Genomic DNA, 27,898 nt, shown 5'->3' with positions numbered 1-27,898 from the left:
ACCTTTTAAAGACAGGTTTACTGAAATACAATTTTAAGTTGTTGTGTTGCTGTAATGTTATTCTGTTTCCAGAACCTTTGGGAAAGTCAGCTTTACACTGAAGACTTGTTCAGTGATTCTTCCCCTGGATGAAATCCTTTATTACCATTTTTCTTTTTAAAGACTGAGCTCATTCATGTTTTACCAATTCAGGTAGCCTTCCATTAAGCCCCTAGACTAAATTGGGCTGTGTCTTTTGTGTGCCATTAGAATTCCTGAAACCTTTTTTTTTTTTTTTACCCTTTATTCTTATTGTCTCTATCCCCCTCTATACAGTGAACTACTTGTTAATGTTCAATAAATCTTTCACAAGTTTGTGATGAATGGATGATGGGAATATGAGTATAAATACAAGAAAATGGAGGATACAGGTTTCCAAAGCAGCTAGACTTTGGATACTTTCATGGTTTTAGACAAAATTTTAATAGAGGCGAATTTAGTTTGTCTTATCAACTTCTTACTCTTTTAGTATGCCTCCCCCTGCCCTCCCCAGTAATCACCACCTTTGTCCTAAACAAAAGCTCTCAAGATTCTCCCTACCGTAGACTTTCACTTTGCAAAGACTCTTCTTTCTCCTCTCTCACCTGTCAAAGCATCTGCTTAGTTGTATTTGGTTATGTAATTATCTGATTGACATAAATAATACATATTAAAAGTATGACCAAAATCTTAACTATCCCCAGAGAATTTGTACTTTGAGGCAACATCTATTAATTCATGTTTGCTGGGAGAAATATTTTTTAATGCTTTCTACCCTGTCCATCTTCTTCTCTCTCCTGGTTCCTTATCTAATGTTCCAGAAAGTCAAATATGTGGGATGGAGATGATATCATTTATTGAAATTACTTTTAAAGATGACAACATTAAGGGTCATAAAATTTGATTAACTAGCTAGAGGCACAGGCAGCCAGCGGTAGTACAGTACTGAACTGTTTAAGGAGTTAAGAATGTCTTCTCATGGTGAACTACTAATATTTCTAATAAAAAAAACTAGCTTCTGGTTTCAAAGACCACAGTCCCTTCCCTTCTGTGAAACTATTTAAGGACTCCATGAAATTCCCTCAGTCTCTATGGTACACTGTCTGAGAGTCTGGGTCCTTTTGCTTTGATTTTTTTCCCCCTTCCTTTCCACTTCATCTTAACAGTTGAGAACAGTGAATTCACCTACATTTTAAAATGAGATGTCTAAATAAAAATTGAGTTGCCAAAAGTAGCCTTGAAGGTAGATAACTGAATTTGGTTCCTCTGACTACACTAAGTTACCTGCTAAAATAATCTAGTGTTATCTGAGCTAATAGGAGCAATTTCTCCATTGCTTATCATTTGTGGCCATAGAAAGCACTAGAGGAAATCTCAGAGCCTACTTGGTCAATGAGGGATGTTGGGCCCCCAAAAGATAAATGTTTGCCAAAAGTCAGCCTAATGAGTTAGGGAACTAAGGAACAAAAATGAGAGTTTGAATTTCCAAACTGGAAGCTCTTTCAAACCTGCTGAGAAGTTCCATGGTGGGGTCATGGAAATCAGGAAAAGTCTTGGTGGCCTGGGCATGTCATCTCTTGCCAGCCTTTTCCAGTCACAGCACACAACACTAACATGGAAACTTCCTTTAATGAACTTTGCATTGCTTTCCTTATGATCCTTAAATTATTGATGCCTTTGCCATAAACCATACAAGTGACTTGTATGGCTCACCCATAATATCAACTTGCTCAGTGAAGGAGGTGTGACCCAGGGGGGTTCCATAGAGTCATTCTACTGCTACCTCAGAATTACTTCTGATACTCCTACCACACTTCTTACAGACCCAACAAAACATCTTTAGGCCCAAAGGGAAACCTTTCTGCTAGGCTTTTTTTTTTTTTTTTTTTTTTTAATATCTCTGCTCTCACTACCTTATATCTAAGATTAATTTTTTTGTCTTGTCATCCTCATTTTTCTCGGCTCACTCTTTGTCTTCATAATCCCTGACTTCAGTCATTGTTTTCATTAACCTCGAGGCTATTGCTTAACTTATCACCAGTCACACTCCCAATTATCTCCGCCTCCAGCCTTAGCTCTACTGTATCAATTGATTCTATCTCAGTATTGAACCTTGGAGTTGTTAAACCATCTCTTATTACTGATTCATTTCCTATCTCTGGCTCCATCTGGGTCTTTGACTCAGACTGGACCTCTGGTTCAGTCTGAGTTTCTAGCACTTTTTGGGTTACTGACATCTGAGTCACTGGCTCTGTCTGAGTCCCTACCTCTGCTTGAGTCCCTGTTATATGGACCCTTGGTTGTACCACTGAACCTGACTGCCTTTTTGGTGCCTGATTCATCCATGTAGAAACACCTTCATTTGTTTCAGTTAGCCCCAGTTGTACTGAGCCTATATTTCCTATCCTTGTTCTTCTTAAAGGGATCACAAGGAGATTTTGATCTGGAGGGGTAACCCGAGAACTTATGTGATTGAGTCCAGAGAGGAACCCTAGAGAAAAAAAATAAAAAAAAGATCAGGGTCAGCATTGTGGATTAGTAATAGATAAAATCTTAAGACATCAAACACCCCTGATTCACTGACTTAATTATAATAGAATTTGATATACATTTCTGAATACCCTGTTCATTATCTTTAGGAACCTGGGATTCAAAGCATTGATCCCAGCTTTTCTGCAGTACAGTGTTTCCCAAGGGGTATGCAAGCCAATTCATTGGGGCACAGGAAGAAAATAGTAGGTATTTTTTTTCTGATATTTTTAGCAAATCTTATTTTCAGTTCTATTTTTTATTATATTTTAAATGTAATGAATATATTAATGACACAATATGTATACATATTTTATAAATAAACATATGTCTTTTTGGGAATGCTTGCTGAGAAGTGTTTTACTAACAGGGTGTGTGATGCAATGAGTTGGAGACCACTGTTAATTAGTGAATAAAAATAATTGTATGACTTAGAAGAATGAAAGGAGAAGTGTTATAAAGGCCAAAATCCTATGTTACTACTCTGCTTTATATTGGTAATATGACAGCGGAACATATGTCGCATGTTGAAGCTTTTAGAGATCCATAAAGGTGGAGAGACTATTGATATGATAAAAGGAGAGGGGAATTTAAGAAAGGAATAGCTCAGTTAATGTCTTCGCCTTCTTGCTCTACTTCCTGAATCTTGCTCCAATCTGTGTAGGGACAGGTATCATTATAAAAAAGATGTTTTAGGGCAGCCTGGGTGGCTCAGAGGTTTAGCGCCGCCTTCTGCCCAGGGCGTGATCCTGGAGAACCCAGATCGAGTCCCACATCCCACATGGGGCTCCCTGCATGGAGCCTGCTTCTCCCTCTGCTTGTGTCTCTGCCTCCCCCCCCACCGTGTGTGTCTCTCATGAATAAATAAAATCTTTAAAAAAAAAAGATGTTTTAGATCAATTAGAAGGACTTGCTCTTAAGAATTGTTCATTGAGGGGATCCCTGGGTGGCGCAGCGGTTTGGCGCCTGCCTTTGGCCCAGGGCGCGATCCCGGAGACCCGGGATCGAATCCCACATCGGGCTCCCGGTGCATGGAGCCTGCTTCTCCCTCTGCCTGTGTTTCTGCCTCTCTCTCTCTGTGACTATCGTAAATAAATAAAAATTTAAAAAACCAAACAAAAAAACAAAAAAAAAACATTGGAATGCAATTCAGATTAAAAAAAAAAAAATTGTTCATTGACATGGAAATAACTCTTGTAGAGCCCTTCCAAATTATGAGATTCTAATATGTTAAACAAGAAGAAGGGATCCCTGGGTGGCGCAGCGGTTTGGCGCCTGCCTTTGACCCAGGGCGCGATCCTGGAGACCCGGGATCGAATCCCACGTCGGGCTCCGGTGCATGGAGCCTGCTTCTCCCTCTGCCTGTGTCTCTGCCTCTCTCTCTCTCTGTGTGTGACTATCATAAATAAATAAAAATTAAAAAAAAATAAACAAAAAGAAAGCAAAAGAGAGAGCGTTGGGACCAACTGTGTAGAAATGCCTTTTCTGTGCCTTCATTGTTTACAGGAGCATTAACTCACCAGCTATCATGTAGAAGATACTGCCCCACCAATTGAGGCGGTAGACTAACAGGAAATGGGGCTCCAAGATGTTCTTACTGTACAATTTCACTTGCATCAGGAACAAGATGAGGCAGAGGAATAGGCAGGTACCTGGGATCAGAATGTACGCTATCACTACTCATTATAACCCTCCTTCTGACATCCCTCCCGTTCCACCTTCTTCCCTCTCGTTGCACTTCCTTATCGCCCAAACCATCTCAATGATGTCATGGAGGCCTATTACACGCCAGTGGTCATGGAATACCCCAATGGCAATCAACTAATATGGGAGAGCAAAAGGCTTCTGCTTTGACTGGAATAAGGTTTTCAGAGTGGAGCCTATAGAAAAGACCAATAGAACAGGTAGCTAGCTAGCTACATAGTAATTTTGGGGGTGCCAGAGGGCCTCCAGCCTATGATATCTCCTTTACTAGTCCATCAGATAACAACTCCTAGAGATGTTTCCATTGGGCTAAGCATAATCTCTTCAAGGTCCCCTCCTTAAGAGGCATAGCCACATAAGGAGTAAAAGCTTATCAAAAGCTTTCTTCCCTTTGGGAGGAGACACCGTCCTGTGACAGCAGTATTCATATGAGGCAGGGACAACTTAGTAAAATAAGTGAAAACGGCACAGAAAGAGAAGAAATACAAGAACTCCAGGGACAAACTTTTCCAACATCATCATGTACCTGAGATGAAAGAGAAGATGGACATGCCCAGATCTATGTAGGTTTTGTGTCCTGGCCCTTTGGTGAGAGAGATGCTGAGCCATATAATAATAATGAGGATGATGAGGGCAGAGATAAGGGAGAAGGCCCTGGAGAATTGGAGGTAATCTGCCAGGAAAAGCAGAAAAGGAGAAATTTGGCTGAAGCTGAGGTGACCTGCCCTTAAATAAGGGTAGACCGGGTCTAGGGAAGGGATTGAGGGACAAAGGGGGACAGAATTAGGGCATGTCTTACATGTAATGGAGTCAGAATAAGGAGCCACCAAGTGGGTGGCTTCACAGGCACCAGGAAAGACCCTCTTTCAATCTCCTCATTGACATGTGGAATTCCTTTAACAAGGAAAGAAATTTATTCCACAATGAGTGAAAAGTTGAAATTACAACAATTGCCTTGAGAGGTATATTATGAGGTAACTTTCATATTCAGGTGCAAATGACTAATATTTCTTTTTCCTAGGAGGTTCTGAGGGCAAAGATAAGAAAAAGCAAAGGTTACTAGACATTAGCTTTCAATAATTAAGGAGTTGTGGCTTTTAAGTCACTGGGGAAGTCTAGTCAAGGCAAACCTGGGTAAATCTCCTCTGTTCAGAGGAGTTATCCTCACATTCTTATGAAAAGGGGAGGAAAGAAGGGGCACGATTGTGGGAAGGAGAAAGGGAGAGAGGTGAGCTGTGGAGGATCTGAGCAAATCTACCAAAGGAGGGGGCTCTTGGATTTGGAAGGCACTCACAGGGTGCCCTTGGCACATGGCTCCAGCAGAGATCATGGTGACACACGGTCCAGAGCCCTGCAAAGAACCTCTTCTTGTCTTTTATTACAATGAACTTCACCCAATGCAAAGGGGACAAGCAGATCAGCAGGACAAAGATGAAGCCCAAGAGGCCAGCACAGAACATGCGAATGTAGTTTCGAGTCTTCTCCAGAAGCTCTAGCTGGTACGGTGACAGAGAAGAGAAGTGGTGCATGCGGTAGGGGAGAATTGGCTGTGATAGGGAAGGGAGGAGGACATCATGAAAGGAATGTCATCTCAGGCATCTCCATCTCCACTCACAGAAAAGACAACCCCTGCGTCCTCTACTGGGTGGGAATTCCTCCTCCCTCCACGCTTCAGATTCTTTTTCTCCTCTGGCTCCAGAGTCTCCCACAACCCTTAAAATATATCCCTTTTTAACCTGTCCCCAGTTAAATTAAAAAAGATGGAGTGATCTTTGCCTCTCCTACCTTGGAATTTCCCCATGCCATAGACAAGCTACTAACTGCCAAAGGACCCCACCACTACCTAGCCTACAAAAGGCTTCCTCACCCTGTATGTTGGGTAACCCAGGATGCCAGAATTGTAAATACTGTGGAAGGCCATGACATTTCTTTCCCTTCTTTCCAACCCAGTTTCTGGCTCACTGCTTTTCTCAACTGCCATAGAACCTAACACACCTTCCTACCCCTCCCCCACCCTAGGAAACAGAACTAACAGGAAGTGTACAGTGTCTCTGTCTCATTTGCCCAATCTGGTCCAATCCCTTTCTCCCATCCAGGTGTTTGTCGAGCTCCAGACACCTATGGCAAACTGCCCGCCAAACCCAGGTGTCTCACAGACACATCACACTCAAGAGGTCATTGAGAAATGCAGGCATCTTTTCTCTTCATCCTACACCTCCTTCTTGTGCCCTTATCTCTTGCCAGTTAATCCAACATGTCCTGACAATACCAACTCTTTTTTTTAAAAAAGATTTTATTTATTTATTCATGATAGACATGGAGAGAGAGGCAGAGACACAGGCAGAGGGAGAAGCAGGCTCCATGCAGGAAGCCAGATGCAGGACTCGATCCTGGGACTCCAGGATCACACCCTGGGCCAAAGGCAGGCGCTAAACTGCTGAGCCACCCAGGGATCCCCCAATACCAACTCTTTAATGTTCTCAAGCCCATCTTGTTTTTCTGTTTCTTCTTTCTTAGAACATCTTGTTGTCATCTCTGTCCTAGGTTGCTATAACAGCTTTTTACCTCGTACCTCTGCTACAAGACTTCATTTTATTCTCAACAAAATTGCCTCTAAAATGCACATCTGGGGGCAGCCCAGGTGGCCCAGCGGTTTAGCGCCGCCTTCAGCCCAGGGCGTGATCCTGAAGACCCGGGATCGAGTCCCACGTCAGGCTCCCTGCATGGAGCCTGCTTCTCCCTCTGCCTGTGTCTCTGCCTCTCTCTCTCTCCTCTCTGTGTTTCTCATGAATAAATAAAATATTTTTTAAAAATGCACATCTGATGTGTCTTTCCTATCCTTAAAATGCTCTGATGGCACCCCACTGCTATGAGGTAAGATCCTAACTTGTTAGCATGAATTGCTATCGTTTCTGCTTGCTATCCAATTTCTGCTTGCTATCCAATTTCATTCAATCACCTCCTCTGTGCCAGGTGTGGTAGTAGGTATGAGGGTGCAGCGATGTGTTGGGTATCTTTCACACATCCCTTTGGATCCCCCTCTACATCCTTGTTCAAACAGGCTGACTGATATGGACTACATCAATGGGTTCCCTTGCCATCCAGTTTCTGATTAGATTCAACTAATGGCAGGCATGGGCAGAAGATTGGAGGTCCAGAGATTTGTGTGTTTATTCATTGGTTCTTTCCTTACCAGATTACTGAGGTTTGTCTGCGTTCTTTTACCTAAAGTAGAGTTCCTCACTGTCAGCCTTCTCCATAAAGCCACCTTTTTCTGTTCTGTTAACTGCTCCTTCTACTTAAGTGATGAGGCTTAGGAATGGTAATAACTCTTCACTGATGGTTTCCCCAAATCCTTTTCAGTTCAAAGAGGACTTTATATAAATAGTCTCTTAACTCTCCCAGATTAACTTGTTTGAGCAAGCCATCTGTTTCCTGCTGAACATGGTCCTTATTTTCATGAAGTAGAAAGTCTAGTGACATTTAGGCTCATTCTCTCCCTCCACGTTCCCTTGTGCTTTCAACAACGTTATTTTTCTTGCAGTTGTAAGAAAACCCACCTTGGTCGTTCCTTTGCACATGGTATCTGTCACATTTCCCATTTTATTTTTGTCTGGCTTAACATTAGTCAAGATTCATTTCAATCTAACCTTTTGGGGAAGCCTTCTCTCAATTCAGCTCTCAGTCCCGATTTTGTGCTCCTGCAGCACTCTGTGCTTACTTCTTTCATAACTTTTATACAGTGTATTATAATTGTCTATTTCTTTTTGGTCTGTGAACTTCAGCAGCAAGGACTTATCCTATTCGGTTGTATATACTTGATACCTAGCACAGTACTTGGAACATAATAATGATTCAGGAAATGCTTATTGATCGAGTGAAAATTTTAAAAGATTAAAAAAAAAGAAAGAGTGGACTTCTAGTTTCTAGTTTAGCATGCAAGGAACTTGGAGGTGGTCACTCCATTAGAACAATAAGTAGAAAGCTAAACAAACTGAAAAATTAACAACTCTTCTTAGGTTTATCAGGGAAATGAAATTGCAAGGCAAAATGTGGCTCTCAAAATTGGAGAGATGGAAAGATAAATACAGAGAATCACAGCTTAACAGAGCACAAATCCCTGCAGGAACCAGAACAAGGATAGGCAAATCTGAATTGTAATTGATGAATTGCTGGAGGTTCAGTGTGGACAAGTCTAAGAGATTACAAACTCTTAAGGTATCCAATCTTAGGGAGGTCCATACACTTTAGTGAATTTTACCCCCAGCAGCTTGACCAGGTTTTCACAGTAAATATTAAGGAAAAAGTCCTCTTACACTTCTGGCAAAGGAGGAGAAAGTGAACCTTTTTTTTTTTTTTTTAAAGGGAACCATTTTGAAACATGTCAGAACATCTCCTCCTCTTCCTCTTCCTCTTCCTCCTCCTTCTAAAGATGTTATTTGTTTATCCAGGAGAGATACAGAGAGAGAGGCAGAGACATAGGTAAAGGGAGAAGCAGGCACCCCATAGGGAACCCGATATGGGAATTGATCCCACAACTCCAGGACCACACCCTGAGCCGAAGCCAGATGCTCAACCACTGAGCCACCCAGGCATCCCATGTTCTATTCTTCCCTAAAGAGAAGGGAAGGCCTTCACTGAAGAGAAACTATTTTACCAACACCTAATCTATTGGAGTTTTAACAGAGCTTAACCAATCTGGGAAAAGGAAATACTCAACCCCAGCTTGCTCTAACCTTTCATGGGGGGTGGGGAATGGAAACACCCAACTCCAGCCCACTCTGCCATTCTGTCCCACCTAAGGAGGGGGAAGTGAGTAGCACTTGTGAATTTCACAGAAACTTTTCCACTAAGATTAGGAAGGAGAAGAGAATGTCCCCTCTCACCACTCACTTTCAACATCATACTGGAGTGCAATAAAGACAAGACAAGACAAGACAAGACAAGACAAGACAAGACAAGAAACATTTGGGTATACAAGTTGGGAAGGAGGGATGCCTGGGTGGCTCAGCAGTTAAGTGTCTGCCTCTGCCTAAGGTTGTGATCACGAGGTCTCAGGATCAAGCCCTGCTTCCGGCTCCCCAGAGGGAGCCTGCTTCTCCATCTGCCTATGTCTCTACTTTTATCTCTGTGTGTCTCTCATGAATAAATAAAATCTTAAAAAAAAAAAAAAAAGCTGGGAAGGAAGAAATAAAGCTGTCTTTGTTTACAAATTACATGATTGTGTAGGAAGTCCAAATGAATTGACAACAGTAAAAATTCTGGAAACAAGAAGTGATTATAAGAAGGTTGCAGGATATAAAGTTAATATACAAAAGTCAGTCATTTTCTGGGGTGCCTGGCTAGCTCATTTGGTAGAGCATGCAACTCTTTATCTTGGGGTTGTGAATTCGAGCCCCATGCTGGGTGTAGAGATTACTTTTTCAAAAAGTCAATCATTTCCCCATATACCAGTAATGAATAAGTAGAATTTGAAGTTAAAAGTATAATATCATTTCCCCCAAAATGAAATACTTTGTTTTGAAGCTAACAAAATATGTACGAGATCTATATTAGGAAAAATACAAAATTCTGATAAAAGAAAACAAAGAATTCAATGAATGGCAAGGGGTTTACTGATCTTATTAATTTTTTCAAAGAAGCAGCTCCTAGTTCTGTTGATCTGTTCTACTGTTATTTTGGTTTCTATTTCACCGATTTCTGCTCTAATCTTTATTATTTCTCTTCTGCCAGATCTGGCTATACTTGTTCTTTTCCACCTCCTTTAGATGTAAGGTTAGCTTGTGTATTTGAAACTTTTCTTGTTTCTTGAGAAAGGCCTGTATTACTATATACTTCCCTCTTAAGACCGCCTTTGCTGCATCCCAAAGGTTCTGAATTGTTGTGTCTTCATTTTCATTTGCTTCCATGAATTTTTTAAATTCTTTAATATCCCAGTTGACCCATTCTTTCTTTAGTAGAATATTCTTTAACCTCCAAATATTTGAGTTCCTTCCAAATTTCCTCTTGTGATTGAGTTCAAGTTTCAAAACATTGTAGTCTGAAAATATTCAGGGAATGATCCCAATCTTTTGGTACTGGTTGAGGCCTGATTTGTGACCCAGATGTGATCTATTCTGGAGACTGTTCCATGTGCACTCGAGAAGAATTTGTATTCTGTTGCTTTAAGACAAAATGCTCTGAATATATTTGCTAAGTCCATCTGGTCCAGTGTGTCATTCAAAGTCCTTGTTTCCTTGTTGATCTTCTGCTTAGATGATTGATAAACCCCTAGCCAGATTATCAAAAAGAAAAGAAAGGACCCAAATGAATAAAATCATGAATCACAACCAACATAAAAGAAATATAAATAATTATAAGAACATATGAGCAACTATATGCCAACAAATTAGGCACTCTGGAAGAAATGGATGCATTCCTAGAAATTGATAAACTCCAAAACTGAAACAAGAATAGAAAACCTGAATAGACCCATAACCAGCAAGGAAATTGAAGCAGTAATTTAAAAAAAAATCCCAACAAATAAGAGTCCAGGGCCAGATGGCTTCCAAGAGGAATTCTACCAAACATTTAAAGAATTAATACCTATTCTTCTTAAACTGTTCCAAAAAATAGAAATGGAAGGAAAACTTCCAAACTCTTTCCATGAGGCTAGCATTACCTTGATCCCAAAACCAGACAAAGACTCTACCAAAAAGGAGAATCCCTGATGAACATGGATGCTAAAATCCTCACCAAGATACTAGCCAATGGATCCAACAGTTCATTAAAAGGATTATTCGCCACAACCAAATGGGATTTATTCTTAGGCTAACAGAGTGGTTCAGCATCCGCAAGTCAATCAGTGTGATCTGTTGTGAATAACAGAAAGGACAAGAACCATATGATCTTCTCAATTGATGCAGAAAAAACACTTGACAAAATACAGCATCCTTTTTTGATTAAAACTCTCCACAATGTAGGGATAGAGGAAACATACCTCAATATCATGAAAGCCATCCGTAAAAGCCCACAGTGAATACAACTGTCAGTGGAGAAAAACTGACAACTTTTCCCCTAAGGTCAGGAACACTGCAGAGATGTCCACTATCACCATTATTGTGAAACACAGAAGTCCAATCTTAGAAATCAGACAACAAAAAAGAAATAAAAGGCATCCAAATTGGCAAAGAAGAAGTCAAACTCTCATCTTTGCAGATGACATGATATTTTACGTGGAGAACCCAAAAGACTCCACCCAAAAATTGCTACACCTTGTACAGGACTTCAGCAAAGTGGCAGGATTTGAAATCAATGCATAGAGACAGTTGCATTTCTACACAATAACAATGAGAGGAAAGAGAAATTAAGGAATCGATCCCATTTACAAGTGCACCAAAAACCATAGGATATCTAAGAATAAGCCTAACCAAAAGAGGTAAAGAATTTGTATTCTGAAAATTACAGGACACTTATGAAAGAAATCGAGGAAGACACAAAAAAATGGAAAAACGCTCTATGCTCATGGATTGGAAGAACAAGCATTGTTAAAATGTCTATGCTACCCAAAGCAATCTACACATTCAATCCCTATCAAAATACCATTGACATTTTTTACAGAGCTGGAACAAATAACCATAAAATCTATATGGAACCAGAAAAGACTCTGAATAGCCAGAGGAATGTTGAAAACGAAAACTGAAGCTAGAAGCATCACAATTCTGGACTTTGAGCTATATTACAAAGCTGGTTGATAGTATGATACTAGCACAAAAAACAGACACATAGATCAATGGAAGAGAATAGAGAACCCAGATATGGACCCTCAAATCTATGGTCAGCTAATCTCCAACAAAGGAGAAAAGAATATCCACTGGGAAAAAGACAGTCTCTTCAATAAATGGTGCTGGGAAAATTGGACAGCCACATGCCAAAGAACGAAACTCGATCATTTCCTTTCACCATACACAAAAATAGACTCAAAATGGATGAAAGACCTAAATGTGAGACTGGAATTCATCAAAATCTAGAGAACACAGGCAGCAACCTATTTGATCTTGGCTTCAGGGACTTCTTGCTAGACATGCCTCCAAAGACAAGGGAAATGAAGACAAAAATGAACTATCGGGACTTCATCAAGATAAAAAGCTTTTGTACAGCAAAGGAAACAGTCAACAAAACCAAAAGACAACTGACAGAATGAGAAAATATTTGCAAATGTCTTTTCAGATAAAGGGCTAGTATCCAAAATCTATTAAGAGCTTACCAAACTCAACACCCAAAAAACAAAAACCCAGTCAAAAAATGGGCAGAAGACATGAACAGATATTTCTCCAAAGAAGACCTACAATGGCCAACAGATGTATAAGTGAATGCTCAACATCACTTGGCATAAGGGAAATACAAATCAAAATCATAATAAGATACCACCTCACACCAGTCAGAATGGCTAAAATTAACTAGTCAGGAAATGGCAGATGTTGGCGAGAATGCAGAGAAAGGGGAATCCTCTTACATTGTTGGTGGGAATGCAAGCTGTTGCAGCCACTCTGGAAAACAGTATGGAAGTTGCTCTGAAAGTTGAAAATAGAGATACCCTATGACCCAGCAATTGCACTATTTACCCCAAAGATACAAACACAGTGATCCAAACATGTACCTGCACCCCGATGTTTATAGCAGCAATGTCCGCAATAGCCAAACTATGGAAAGAGCTCAGGTGGCCATTGACACATGAATCAATAAGGTGTGATATACACACACACACACACACACACAATGGACTACTACTCAGCCATCAAAAAAAGTAAAATCTTGCCATTTCCAATGATGTGGATAGAACTAGAAGATATTATGGTAAGCAAAATAAGTAAATCAGAGAAATAATTGTCATATAATCTCACTCATATGGAATTAAAGAAACAAAACAGAGGATCATAGGGGAAGAGAGGAAAAAATAAAGCAAGATTAAATCAGAGAGGGAGACAAACCATAAGACTCTTAGTTATAGGAAACAAACAGGGTTGTTGGAGGGGAGCTGGGTGGGAGGGATGGGGTAACTGGATGATGGACACTAAGGAAGGCACATGATGTAATGAGTACCGAGTATTATATAAGACTGGTGAATCGCTGACCTCTACCTCTGAGATGAATAATACATCATATGTTAATTAATTGAATTTAAAAAATAAATTTTAAAAATAAAAATAGCTAAAACTTAAAGGGGAAAATAAGATGATTCAGGTGTCATAATGATCAGAAAATGACTTTAAAGGAGCCATTATAAATTTTTATAAGGGCAGGGGATCCCTGGGTGGCTCAGCTGTTTAGCGCCTGCCTTTGGCCCAGGGCTTGATCCTGGAGTCCCGGGATTGAGTCCGACGTTGGGGTCCCGGCATGGAGCCTGCTTCTCTCTCTCTCTCTCTCTCTATGTCTATTATGAATAAATAAATAAAATATTTTAAAAAAATTTTATAAGGGCTAAAAGATGGCTGGATGGCTCAGTGGTTGAGCGTCTGCCTTTGGCTCAGGTCATGATTCCTGAGTCCTGGGATCGAGTCCCACATCGGGCTCCCTCCATGGAGCCTGCCTCTCCCTCTGGCTGTGTTTCTGCCTCTCTCTCTGTGTCCCTGATGAATAAATAAATGAAATCTTTAAAAAATAAATTAATAATAAATAATAAAGATTTATTAATAAATCTTATACATTTTTATAAGGACTGAAAAGAAGATAAATCCATAATGAATGAGCAGATATGAGATCTCAACAAAGACAGAGAAAATATTTTTAAAAACTAAATGGAAATTCTGGATCTGAAAAATACAATAACTAAAATGAAAAATTCACAACGGACTTAATAGCAAATTGGAGGCAGTTGGAAAAAAAAGAGTCAGTGAACATGAATATAAGTTAATGAAAATTGACCAATTTGAAGAACTGAGAGAAAAAAATTGACGAAAAATGAACAATGTCAAATTCCAACTGGACAAAAAAAGGTGAAATTGGAGTCCTGGAAAAAGTGAGAATGGGGAGAAAAATAGCGGCTGCAAACTTACCAAATTTTACAAATGATTCTGATGTATGAATCTGAAAACCTTAAAGAAATAAAAAAGCACATCATAAATTGCTGAATCTAAAGATAAAATCTTGAAAGCAGCCAGAGTAAAGCTACATGTGAGAGAACAATGATCTACATCTGATCTCTCATCAGAAATAACGTGAGCCTAGGGGCGCCTGGATGGCTCAGTTGATTAAACATCTGACTTCAGCTCAGCTCATGATTCCTGGGGTCCTGGGATCGAGCCCCACATCGGGCTCCCTGCTCACGAAGGAGCCTGCTTTTCCCTCTGCTCATGCTCTCTCTCGCTTTCTGTCAAATAAATAAATCAAATCTTAAAAAAAAAAAGAAATAATGGGAGCCTAGATGACAATTGAATGACTTTTTCAAATATTTATATTTACCACATATCATTCTCTTAATTTAGTTTTAAATAAATACAGCTGTGGGTTTTTATGGTAGCAATTCTTTTACAGTTCTAGATATTTTGTCATTTCCATTTCGATTCCTTCTTTACTCATAATTTTTTAAGGAGCATTTTTTAGATAGTATGTAGAGAATTTTTTTAAATTATTATTTTTATTGAATTCTAATTTAATGTTATTGTAGTCAGGAAACACGGACTGACTTGACTCATAGACTTTTAAAATTGTTGAAATTTTCTCTCAGACATATTATTTTGGTCAATTTTTGCAAATACTCTAGATATATCTGAAAATATTTTCTCTTTTTGTTGAGTATACTATCTAGATTTTTAATTTATTGATTTTTTTATTTTAATGACTATTATATTTTTCATTTCTATGATTTCTAATGGGTTCTTTTTCATTTCATTTTTATTTGAGCATTCATTTCTTGTTTTATTTACATCTATTTTTGTCTCATAGTTTGGGGTCTTTTTTATAATCTATCATTCTGTCATATATTTCTTCATGTATCCTAAGAATATTTAAAGTCTAGCATACTAAACTACAAATTAGTCTGAAATGAATTCATATTCTGATTGTTGACTTCGAATTTTTTTGTGAACGTTTCTTTATATGTTTGGAATTCTTATTTGCAGGCACAAAAAAACTTTTGTCGCCTTTTTTGTTTTTTTCTTTCCCTTTATGCTCATACCATCCAATGGTTTTGGGATTTCCTTCCTTTGGCCATGTGCCTCAATCCACAGTCAGGTCTCATAATATGGTATTTCAGATTTTCCATTCTGCTATGTTGTCGGGAATATCACAGACCTGGTTAATGAACCAATGGGCTGCTTGGTTAAGCAAGGTTGTATTTATGTCCTCTTACCTCTTCAAGGATGTGGTTCCAAGTAAGCTGTAACCCCAGTTAGAACTTGGTGGCTTTCCATAAGTCCCCAGTTTGAGCCATGAACCCACCTCTAGTCTGTGTCTCAAGAAGTACCTTAACTCTTTTCATTCTGTGGGAGCTATCTTCCTATTCACTCCCACCTCCTTTTGGACTTAGAGCCCATTAAATCTATGCCTTAACTCAAATCGCAACCTTGTATTTTGGTCATTTTTCTGGTCTGTGAAAATGCTTGACTTGTTTTGACCTGGCTATACTTCTCTATCTTGCATCTCTCTCCCTCCCTCCCTCTTCCAGCTTCTCTCTCTCTCTCTCTCTCTCTCTCCCCCCTCTACTTCACCTATCATGCAATGTATTTGGAGCAGAGGGAAGGTATCTAAGGATGATTTACTGACATATCTTATTGGAAATTCACTTAGGCTTTTAAAGGAATTCTCTCCAAGCAAAAAGAGAAGAAAAGAGTGCATTCAGCTTCTAAAGGAGCAATGAAAGGATGTCTCTTTCTTATAAGATCATTCCCTGCTAGCAAAGTAGAAAACTTTGTTATAATTACTACCCATTCTCTCCTAATAACCCAGGCCTTTATGGTTACTTTCTTATAATCTAGCATCTTCCACTCTCACTCAGACCTACTTCCTTCTTCTTATCCCACTTAAAACTTCTACTCCCTGAAGAGTCATCAATACTTAGCTCCCTGTCAGTCCTACAACTAAAATATTCAAACTGAATTATAAAGCTTGTGACCTCAATGAGCCCTTCATTAGTCATTGTGTGAGGGTATACTTAGTGTGTGGGAGAGAAGGGGAGCTGGATTTCAATACACATCTGTTCTTGTAATCAGACAAAAGCTCAGAAATAGCCTGAGGAGCCTCTGAAATAAAGCCCCTTGAAGTAAGGAAGCATCAGTCATTTTGCTATAACTAAGATCCCCTGGTAGAAAGAGGAGCCAACATGAAGAGTTTTCTAAGGTAGGGTCAAAGTGAAATGCATATATATGTGTGTGTTTGTATGTGTGTCCCCATGGATGGGTGCACACATGCATGTGCTGCTAAAGTACTATCCTTAGGAATAAAAACTAAAATATTGATCTAATAGGCTTTCAGTTACCACCTGGAAATGTTTGGGACTTCCTAATTAGGGAGCAGGATTATAAAAACTACATAAAATGTAAGAATCACTCAAATGCCTCTTAAAAAGACAAAAACAAAAATAAAAAACTACATAATTACTCCATGTTTGCGATGTTTTCTACAAAGGTTACCAGTAGATCTCTAAATTAAATACAAAGTACCAAAAAGCTTATCTTTAAGAGCAACAAGGGTGGAAGCTGGGCACTTTAGTCCACTCCACTGCTAGGTTTGCGGAGGAGAAGTATGGACCTCAACCAATAGAGTAGTGGTGGTAGCTTTTACAAGGAATAAAGGACAAAATGAATGTCAGGCATTTTCTTCATGGAATCTGGTTTGGGTTTGAATGGGATCTATAGCCATCAAAATACTTAGGTGATGGCCTGAAATCACCACCACCCCCACTGCCATGCTTACTTAAGTTTTACAATGGTAGAAATAGAAAAATCTTTAAACTTGGTTCGCATATATATTTAGGTTGAAGAAAGTCCTTTGGTCTCATTTGGCTCATGAAAATGAAATTGATGCCTAAGGAATCAAAAGAGTCAGAGGCCTATCAAGAATCTGATGGAGTCTGTGGCCCTCTTCACAGAAAAGTGCATACACCGATTTTGTGTAGAATTTCAGAGAGGCTGTTGGAGGCCTGGTTAAGATATTTCCCCACCTAGGGAGAAGCAGTGGGTTCACATAATAAGACTGTAAAGGTTTCAAATGACCAATCCTCATAGGAAATGGGACCTCACGGATGCCCCAGGACCCCCCACCCCCACTCCCGCACCTTTCAGCTGCTTTGGACGGTTGGTACTATCTCCACTAGTTGCTAGTAGTGATCTGAAATTCAGACACAACAATATTGGCCAAGTGCCTTCCACCCTGAGTGTGCCCAAGGCCACACATTAAAAGAAAATTTCAAGCAGAATTAGTTGATGTCTTTCTCCATGAATCACTCTGATCTGTAAGATCTCTGATGCTCAAAGAGATCTCTGATCCACACACTGCTTCTGTTGCTAGTTTCTTTCATTCATGACCCTAACCACTGATTTTTCCTTAGAAATTTTAAGTGAATTTTTATTATTTTCTTTATGACTATAATACATATTTTTGATCCAGTGCACCCAAAAGGTATTTCAGCAGGTTTAATGCTTTCCCCTTCAGTAACATTGACATGATATTAGGACAGTTTCCTAGAATCTGCACCATCATTTCCAACTCAGCCTCTCCTCCATTTTTAAGACAAGCGCAGTTGGGTTTTCCTATCATCATCACAGTTCCGTTCTTGAGTCTGTTTTCACTTCCTCAGTTGGAGATTCCTTATCAGGGCTTAACTTTCCACCATCTTCATCAGGTAATACTGTAGGCACTGGACCAACCCCCAGCCTTGACTTCTCTATGGGAATCGCACTGACATTTCGATCAAGGGAAGGAAATCTGAAAGTCATGTAGTTGAGGAAGGAGATGATCCCTAGAGGAGAAGAATTTGAGGTGAGTTTCAGTAGATAGATAGTCTTTGGACTTTTAAATTTTTTACTCATGCTTTCTTCAGTTCTAAAGACCTCTTTTCAGTGAAGCCAACCCTCCACTCTCCCAGCGGTTGCTTTACCCTCCAATGCTTCCATTTCATTATAGTATTTCTCACATGGTGAGGACAAAGCTTGAACCTCCTGGATTCAAATGATATTTCTGTGACTTTCTATGTGGTTTTAGACAAGTCTCTCAACCTATGCACACCTCAGTTAATGGTAGAATAGATTGCTAAATCTAAGCTTCAAGACTCCAAAATCCATGCTTTCTTCACCATACCATGCTGCTTCTCCATATATGAATGTTCTAAATAGGAACAGTTAGTGCCTCTATTTCTCCTAGACTCTACCTCCCTTTTAAGAAGTGACTTCCTCTTCCATCTTTCAGGGCAGGGGACTGACTCACCAGAAAACATGTATAAGAAGTCACTCCACCAATTAATATGATAGGTCCAGAGGAGATCTGGCTCCAAGGCATCCTTAGCATGCCAGTAAACCTGTGCCAGAAATAGGACGAGGCAGAGGAGCAAGGAGATGGCTAGGACCAGAAGAAAAGATGTTACAACCCATCAGTATCTTCCCTCTGCCTTGACCATCATCCCCAACTCTTCTTCTGCTTCCAGATGCCATATGTATGGCAGGATTAAAATTTAAGGATTGACCAAGATGGGAAAGAGAAAGTAGCCTCTACCTCTCCCCTGGGCTAAATGAGCTGAAGTGTATTTTATACGGTAAGGTAGGGCAGGCAGCTAGCCACCTGATGTGATAGTGGAGAAGAGGAAAGGAACAAGAAAAAGAGGATGAAAGCCCCATGGACAACTTGGTTCCCTTGACAATTTCACCCTGGTAGTACCCTGCCAATCTAGGTCTGTACCTGAGATGAAGCTGAGTATGGATACCTTCAGATCCAAGTTGGTGGTTATGCTTCCTCTTCTAGACAGGCAAGAACTGATGAGCCAGACAAGGGCAACAAGTGTGGCAAAGACAGAGATGAGGAAGAAAGCTCTGGAAAACTGAAGGTAATCTGCCAAGGAGAATGATAAAGGGAAGGCTTGGTTAGTCCAGCGGGGGACCTCTCTTAAGAAAACCAAACAGAGTCTTAGAGAAGGGCCTGAGGACTAAGGAGGATGAAGCAGAGCTTGACATGTGGCATCCAGGGCACATATAAATATCTTATTTCCCAGCTTTTCATTGATAGTTGGAATTTATTTACTGTGAAGGCAAAGCCTTCATTGTAAAACTGAAGATAATATACAGATAGTTTTGGATGCATTAACACATTTAACTCAGTTGTAAAGTAGCTTATAAGACTTTAACATCACAACACAGATTAAAACATTTCCTTGTTCCTAATTCTAATTCTAAAAGTAATACATGTTCAATATAAGCATTGGAAAAGCAAGAAAAGTACCAAGAAGCAGGGGGAAAAATCATCCGCAATTCCCCTACCCAGACACAGCTACTGTTAGCCTTTTATATTATTTCTTTCCAGTATTTTTCTATCCTCTGTACATAGCGAATATGATACTGAGTATCAAGTGAATTTTTTCTTAAGATTGTATGATGAGGGCACTTGGCTTGTTCAGTGGTTGAGCAACTGCCTTCAGTTCAGGGCATGATCCCGGGGTCCTGGGATTAAGTCCCACACTGGGCTCCCCTCAGGGAGCCTACTTCTGCCTCTGCCTGTGTCTTTGCCTCTCTGTGTGTCTCTCATGAATAAATAATAGTCTTTTTAAAAAAAAGATTACATGATGAGATTTTTTCCCCCAAATTACCTGTTGTAAATACAATTTTTAATGGCTACCAGTTTACTATATTAACATATTTTGCTTAATGATTTAACCATTGTTTGACTTGTAATTTGTTTCTATTTGTTTTTTCTCTTTCAATATATCTGGCGTGCATACGCTTTGCCAACCTGTGGCTACAAAATCAAGTCCCATCTACTTAAACTCCCATATTGTTATGATTTCAAGCCTGAGTTTACCGGATTGCAGGAATTTAATACCCTAAAAATATCTTCTATTTGTTTGTTTGTTTGTTTGTTTGTTTGTTTCCTGAGAGTCCCTCAAGGCTCTGCCTCTCATTTGCTCAGGGAGATGTCTTCTAATGTTCTTTAGCTCTAAAGCCCTTACCCAAGTACCATAACACTGCTTCTTCCCTCATCTCCTGGCTCAAGATCTCTGCTCTATGCAGATTGGATGTTGGTAAGAGAGAAGAGGCATGCTAAACATTACTTTTTGCTACCATCTACAAAACATATCCTTCCCTTGACTTCCACAGCAATTCTTTAAGATATAAGCACCCCAATGTCCAGAGCAGCATTATCTAAAATAGCCAAATTATGGCAACAGCCCATGTCCATCAGCTGATAAATGGATAAAGAAGATTATATATACATATATGTAAATATAAAATATAGTGGAATATTACTCAGCCATAAAAAACAATGAAATTTTGCCATCTGCAATTGCATGGATGGAGCTAGAGAGTACCATGTTAAGCAAAAAAGTCAATCAGGAAAAGAGAAATACTATATGATTTCACTCATATGTGGAACTGAAGAGACAAACAAGCAAACAGAAAAAGAGAAAGAAAGAGGCAAACTGGGATCCCTGGGTGGCGCAGTGGTTTGGCGCCTGCCTTTGGCCCAGGGCGCGATCCTGGAGACCCGGGATCGAATCCCACATCAGGCTCCCGGTGCATGGAGCCTGCTTCTCCCTCAGCCTGTGTCTCTGCCTCTCTCTCTCTCTCTGTGACTATCATAAATAAAAAAAAAAAAAAAAAGAGGCAAACCAAGAAATGGACTCTTAACTCTATAGAACAAACTGATGGTTACTAGAGAGGAGGTAGGTGGGGGGATGGGTGAAATAGGTGATGGGAATTAAGGAGTGCAATTATTGTAATGTATGGAAGTGCTGAATCACTATATTGTACACCTGAAACTAATATAACACTGTATGTTAACTAACTGGAATTTAAATTAAAACCTTAAAAAAAGAAATAAAGAATAATACACAACTGCAAGTAAATATAGCTCTTCTGAGATGCCACAGATCCTGCAATCTCTTCAATACCATTTGCTTCGACATGGATGGAACTGGAGGGTATGATGCTTAGTGAAGTAAGTCAATCGGAGAAGGACAAACATTATATGGTCTCATTCATTTGGGGGAATATAAAAAATAGTGAAAGGGAATAAAGGGGAAAGAAGAGAAAATGAGTGGGAAATATCAGAGAGGGAGACAGGACCTGAAAGACTCCTAACTCTAGGAAACGAACTAGGGGTAGTGGAAGGGGAAGTGGGCAGGGGGTTGGGGTGACTGGATGATGGGCACTGAGGGGGGCACTTGACGGGATGAGCACTGAATGATATGCTATATGTTGGCAAATTGAACTCCAATAAAAAAATTGTTTTAAAAATATCCTTTAGAGGGTGCCTCCTAGTCTAGCTTTTTTCCTGTTTCAAGGTAGCAGGGGCCAACTCATCTCTACCACTGAAAATTCTCTAAGCACTTCCATGCCTGAGATTCCAGTTCAGCTTCCAAGTAACCCAGAGAGAAGAAATTATGTCAAAGCCTATCCCAGTTTAAAATCTGCCTCTTGGGATCCCTGGGTGGCGGCAGCGGTTTAGCGCCTGCCTTTGGCCCAGGGCGCGATCCTGGAGATCCGGAATCGAATCCCACGTCAGGCTCCCGGTGCATGGAGCCTGCTTCTCCCTCTACCTGTGTCTCTGCCTCTCTCTCTCTCACTGTGTGCCTATCATAAATAAATTAAAAATTAAAAATTAAATAAAATCTGCCCCTTAAGTCTTATTTTGTTCTCTAGAACTGACCACTTTCTAACATCACCAATAATATTAAAGCCTCTGAAGAGAAACCACACGCCTACCCACAGAGGTGAGTTGTTCTGTGTTCCAAACAAGTTAGCCACATTAAAACATGATAAGCCAAGAGCAACGCATTTCCTGAAACCTTGGTCATTCAGAATTAGCAGGATGTGTAGCCAGTTAGAACCATCAGCTCGCACTGAGCTTCATGAAGCCCAGTGTGATAGGTATCGTTCATGGTATTTAGCCCACAATCCCCCACAGGACCTAGCAGCCCTTGCCTATAGTCCTGGACCTTTGCTTGTAGTCCCTTGATTAGAGCTAATTGGAAGAGGGAAGATCTGACCCATGTTGGACCAATTTTATTCTTATGCTTGGAAATTTGGGTTCAAGACTGATTGATGCTCTTTTGTTTGCTTGAACCAAGAAGATACAAAGCTAGACTGGGATATCACTTTTTGAGTACTTGCATACTAATAAATAGGAAAAACTGAGCAGAAGTGATGAAATATAAACAAAAATGAACTATAAAGCAACTGTAGAGTGACTGAGTGGCAGGCTTGATTTTCTTTGACTGAGATCTCTCAAGGTACAACAACCTTCTTGCCTTTGGGAATCCATGAGATTCTTCTGAATCATTACAAATAGATTCACTCTTTAGTTTGTGCTAGTTCAAATGAAATAAAACACAAAAATCTACAAAGATATGGATATCCAAGTCCTATCTAAGATATGTTACAGTCCAGTCTTTCTTTCACCATGATGGGAAGATTTGCCTTCATGTTCTTACAATCTTCTCTTAGTGACTCATCTCCTGAAATTACACAAACAAGAGCACTCACAATCCAAAGGAACAACTAAAGGTTTGCAGCATAGGATAGTCTCACCTCCAAAGGAAGCAAGTCTGCTAGTCATAGTTATACACAATTTATTATCTGACCCATAGTATAAAATGATGGCATTTGGTTAACGTCATAGTTTTTTTTTCTAAATAATTGAGCAAGACAAAACAAGCTTCCCAAAGCTGAGTTTGAGCCTCCATCTCCTGTAAGATCAAAGGCTATTTCACCTTTTAAATGTCATTTTTTACAGCAGCTTACTTGTCAAAGTTTCAAAGATCCTAGGACCTACGTTAGGTCTTAGGCCTGATGAGGCTCTGCTTGTCAGTAAGAAGCTTTGGTCCAGGAAAAGAGAGGTGCCCTAGATACAAGGAATGCCCACATGGGTCACCTATATCCAAACATTTCTGAAGATCTCCTTAGTAATATTTGGTGTGGCCTCCAGTTGGAGGAATAGCAAGGCAAACATACCAGTTTACTGAAAGCCATGAAGCTAATGGCCTGGAAGAGAGAAGATATGACTCAATTTGGAGAGGAAGAAGTCCAAATCATTTGAAAAGTTTGGTAAGATCCTTAGTAGTGTTCTCGGGGTCATCCCAGTCAGTGATTCTATACTTCAGAGCACCATCAGGTGGGACATAAAAGTGACCAAGGCTGGAAGGGACACTACCCTACCAGAAAACAGTAATGATTCTCAGTGGATTGAACATTCACCACTTGGCAGTTTGTAATTGGTGGGCAGGATCTCCTTCTACTGTTATGAAAGTAAAACTTTGTCCTGGAAGTTTTGGACAGCGACGGGCAGGGCTAGAAGTCACCTTGCTCTTGTGAACAAATACGCTTAGTTAACAATAGATACTCTTTTCTTTTACAGCTGTTGACACCCTGGAAGGAATCAGTGGGTGAAGCCAAGTGACATGAGAAGAGAGAAGCATAGGAAAGGAGCCAGCCATAGGAAGAGCTAAGCACCTGATACTCAGGGGTCCCAAAGAGACTTGGGAGTGGGATTCCTCTCACTGTACCCCAGGTCCTTCAGCAAAAATCAAAGCCAGGATAGGAGGGCAATGCTTCACAAGGATCTAGCTCCTTTGAATTATGAAGGAGCTAGTCCGAGTGAGTTGAGGTGAGGTGTGGATATGGACTTAGAAGATGAAGAAGGTGCTGCTGAGGGATTGGCTCACTTATTTAGCCAAATCTAAACTTCCGTGCTGTTGCCACTGCACCTTCGTTCCAGCCACATAAGGCCGAGACAAACCTCTCCAGGCTCACGGAAGAGGCAGTGGTTTGGGAATGGAAAAGATCCTGGATGGAGACCTAGAACCCTAGAGAGGAGGCTGTGAAATCAGCCTAGGATTTAGGTTTCCTGGTAACCCAGTTAGAGTGCCAGAGTTAAGCATCCCTATGCAGCTTGGCTGTATTTCTCATGCAGTGGCTTCCACTGGAGGCTCCAGTGCTCTGACTTAAGACCTACTTTTCTTCCCCACAGTCCTCCAGGCAGTTCAAGTTACTCTGTGCAGCAACACATTCCTTTACACCATAGTCTGATCTCACCCATGCTACAGGGGAGTTAACAGAAGGGGCTGTTCCACTCTTGAGACCTAGCAATAAAAGTGAAGGATGGGGTCTGCTACTCCCCACTCCTTCTCCATTATGTTAGCAACAGCCACAGCAGAGAGGCTCTCAGTCATCTTGAATGAGGTGAAGGCAGAGGCCGAGCAGAGAGGCTCAATGGCCTAATGTGAGTCCAGGACAGAGAATCATGAGCGCACACATTCTTGAGTCCACCTGAGAGAGTCCCCATGAAACTCTCAGAAATGACAAGGGGTACCATGGGAAAGGGGGCTAAATAGGTAAAAAGTTTAAAGTTCTTGAATTTGGACAATAATAACATACTGTCACAGGTTGATGAGGTCTGGACATACTCATTACATTTGAGGAATTCATTTTTAGATCTGTATTGCAAACTACTTACTAGTCTTGGAATTAGGACTAGTTAACATTGGAAATAGGGTAGACACCTGACTTATAATTGAATACTTAGAGGACTCAGTTGACCTTCTCTAAATCATTAACAGTTGGCCTCTTAGGTGAATTGCAGGCCCCAAGAAATAAACTATTTGCTACTGTTAAGTGACAAAATTCCAAGATTCTGACTCACTAAATATTTAAATAATAATCTCAAGTCCTGAATTTTAGGTTGGGGACAATTACATAAATATGACTGCAGTTTAATTTTTATATCTGTATCTTTAATTCCATTTCCCTAGAAATGGAATTCGTGAGTGTAAATCTCTGGATACCCATAATCATATTGCTTTAGTTATACCCATTTACATGGTGCTCAGTGTATATGAGGGTGTCTGGCATTGTGCATTATCATTTTAAAAACTCTGCTAATGTCATGTTTGAAAAATCTTGTCTCACTGTTCGTTTGGTTTGCCTTTCTTTAGTGACTGATTAAGGTTAAAACAGTTTTTTCTTACATTTATTAGACATTTTTAGTTTCTCTTCTGTGAACTATCAAGAATTTATAATAAATAAGGGTATTTGCCTTTTTTATTAATGTTTTTTTAAATATTAAGGCTGTTAGTCTTTTATTTTTCTTATTTGTTGCAGATATTTTCCCTAGTTTTTCTCTTAAGTTGAAGATGCAGTTGAATTGTCGGCCTGCCTTTGGTTTTAGTTTCTTCCCAAGATCTGTGTTAGGGTCCTGCCCCTTAATTCCATATGCCATAGATGCTCCAGCTTAGGGTCGAGCCTCAGTGCAACCCCCAACCCCACTTCCAGCATCTGGGGCCCTTGCTTATCTGAGAAAAAGAAATAAATGCTTTATTACATGCATGCTTTCTTTCACAATACCTGTTTCTCCGTGTAAATGTATCTTTTGTGGATGATGGGGAAACTGTTCAGCGTAGTTATGTCTTTCCTCTAAGTCTTGGTCCTGATTGAAAAAAACTCATGCATATGGTATCTTCTAGCCCCAGAAACTTTTTTTTTTTTTCAGAAACTTATTTTTAAATGTATTGCATTTTCAGATTTACCTAAATTCACATAAAATTTGACATTAAAAATTTACTCTAAGTAGCTGACATTTGTTATAACATCTGTCTGACATGCATTTACATTCTCTTCAACTATTAGCCAAAGAATAAGTCGACCTTAAAAGTTAAATCTGGGGCAGCCCTGGTGGCTCAGCGGTTTAGCGCTGCCTTCGGCCCAGGGCCTGATCCTGGAGACCCAGAATCGAGTCCCAAGTCGGGCTCCCTGCATGGAGCCTGCTTTTCCCTCTGCCTGTGTTTCTGCCTCTCTCTGTCTCTCTCTCTTTCTCATTAATAAATAAATAAAATCTTAAAAAAAATAAAATAAAGTTAAATCTGATAGAGGCTGAGACACTTTGCTTTGTTTCCCAGTTCTGATCAATTACTTCTATTTCTGCAAGCCACATTAGAATACTAATCACAATGCTTCACAGTGACAGCTTATAAAGGCCCAACCAGTTCTTCCCAGAAAGTAAAAAACTACTAATCTGGGAGATGAAACAACCAAGAAATGGGGGAGAAAAGGTACACTGAGAACACCAAAGAAAAGCATGGCTATATTCACAATTTGGCTGAGATCCATCACTTCTCATGGAGAGGTGAGGGCAAAGAGATCTTGGAGGAAGAAAGATGAAGAGCCTATATGGCAGAAAGCTCTGGAACTGTGGGGCCTGTGGTTAGTTTGGTGGCACTCACAGGGTGACTTGGGTGTGTGGCTCCAGCACAGCTCATGGTTGCATGTGATCCAGAGTCCTGCGTAGAGCTCAAGGCCATTCTTGATCACCAGGAACTGCACCCAGTTCAGTGAGGATGTGCAGGCCAGCATTAGGAAACCAAAGCCACACAGGCTGCCACAGAACATTCGGATGTAGATGTGTATCTGATCCACATGCTGCTGCTGCCTCTGGGGTGGCATCGAGTCACTCGGCTGTTGGTTGACGGGGAGGGTAGGCTACAAGGATGAGGGAAATATTGCCTGCCCAGAAAGACCCTTGATCCCCAGGGTCTCTTATTCATCTCTACCTTAAGCATCCCCGTGTGGGTTTGATCTGTGGATGTCTGTCCCTACCCAGGGTGATCTCTTCTCTATCTCTAGAACACTGTCTAGACCCACCTTTAAGTAAGTCCTCTTCCTCCCATCTGACCTAATTGTAATTAGGTACCTCCTTACCCTTTGGTAGTTCCGGTTCCCCTTAAGTTTGGGAACCTTAGGATTATAGAAGGTCAAGACTAATTGTTCCCTCTTCTCCATCTTGGCAGCCAGCTTGCTTTCTAACTGCCACGGAATTTGTCTCGGCCCCTCTCACACGTGCTGGCAGGACCAAAAGGGGCCAGATCCCACGGCCCAGATTCCATTTCTGTTTCATATTTTGGGTCTAATCAGATCAGGAACAAATCATCACATTTAATCAGGTGGGATGCTTCCCCCCTCCCTTCTCTGACTCCTTTCAATTCCCTCATTTAAATAAACCCATAAATACCTTGTCAGCAGTTGCTGTGTCAGGCTTTGTGTTAGGTCCGGAGGTATAAAGATGAATGAAACACAGCTCCCTAATGGCAAATAAAAAAGCTAACCGGATGTCTTCAGGACTCAATAGCTTGTGGTTAGAATTCAAGATTGCCAGTAGCCTGGATGGAATTCCCGCTCTTGCCCCAACGCCAGGTGGAAGGCTCCAGGTAAGTCTCCGCAGGCTCAGGAACCAATCTGCCAGCCCCAGTTCGGCATGCAGCATCCGCCCTCTGCTTCCTTTCTTGCTCCATTTCTCTCTGCTCATGAAGCCATCCCAGGCTGTTAGGCCCCTGGCCCTGCCAGTGCCCACGGGGCCCACTGCGAAGGTGCCAGGACCCCAGCGCAGGCGGCTGCCAGCCAGGGTGCTGAAAGCTACCATTCACGATAACGCAGCAGGATCGGGTTCTGTGTGGAAGCGAGGATAATGGCCTTTCCCT

The 27,898-nt window shown here is 40.6% G+C and overlaps 1 protein-coding gene across 8 annotated transcripts; it reads right to left on the bottom strand.

Annotated features, from left to right (window-relative positions):
- Positions 1–848: 848 nt before the first annotated feature.
- Positions 849–27,898, bottom strand: TMEM202 (transmembrane protein 202). Of its 8 annotated transcripts, none has more exons than XM_026018131.2 (6): positions 27,433–27,871; positions 26,648–26,903; positions 19,120–19,269; positions 18,652–18,783; positions 4,068–4,199; positions 849–2,509 (listed from the first exon to the last, which is right to left on the bottom strand). In XM_026018131.2, the coding sequence occupies exons 1-6, from the start codon at positions 27,838–27,840 to the stop codon at positions 2,010–2,012; spliced, it is 1,578 nt and encodes a 525-aa protein (XP_025873916.2). In that variant the 5' UTR covers positions 27,841–27,871; the 3' UTR covers positions 849–2,009. The 8 variants fall into 8 exon arrangements, with proteins under 8 accessions (XP_025873916.2, XP_025874044.2, XP_025873969.2 ...); XM_026018259.2 differs by having other exon boundaries at positions 18,652–18,742; positions 19,145–19,269; XM_026018184.2 differs by having other exon boundaries at positions 26,648–26,879.

The sequence above is a fragment of the Vulpes vulpes genome, chromosome 15 (assembly GCF_048418805.1).
Source record: "Vulpes vulpes isolate BD-2025 chromosome 15, VulVul3, whole genome shotgun sequence".
Classification (NCBI taxonomy): Eukaryota; Metazoa; Chordata; class Mammalia; order Carnivora; family Canidae; genus Vulpes; species Vulpes vulpes.
This window is presented reverse-complemented; position numbering and strand designations above follow the sequence as displayed.

Bases quoted from the DNA above. Each gene is read 5' to 3' on its own strand.
- TMEM202 (XM_026018131.2), bottom strand. From the start codon at position 27,840: ATGGTAGCTTTCAGCACCCTGGCTGGCAGCCGCCTGCGCTGGGGTCCT. The intron at 19,270-26,647 runs GTGAGTGCCACC...TCTCCTTGGCAG, and splicing joins CCACACACCCAAGTCACCCT to ATTACCTTCAGTTTTCCAGA. The intron at 18,784-19,119 runs GTACAGACCTAG...TTCTGGTCCTAG, and splicing joins CATACTCAGCTTCATCTCAG to CCATCTCCTTGCTCCTCTGC.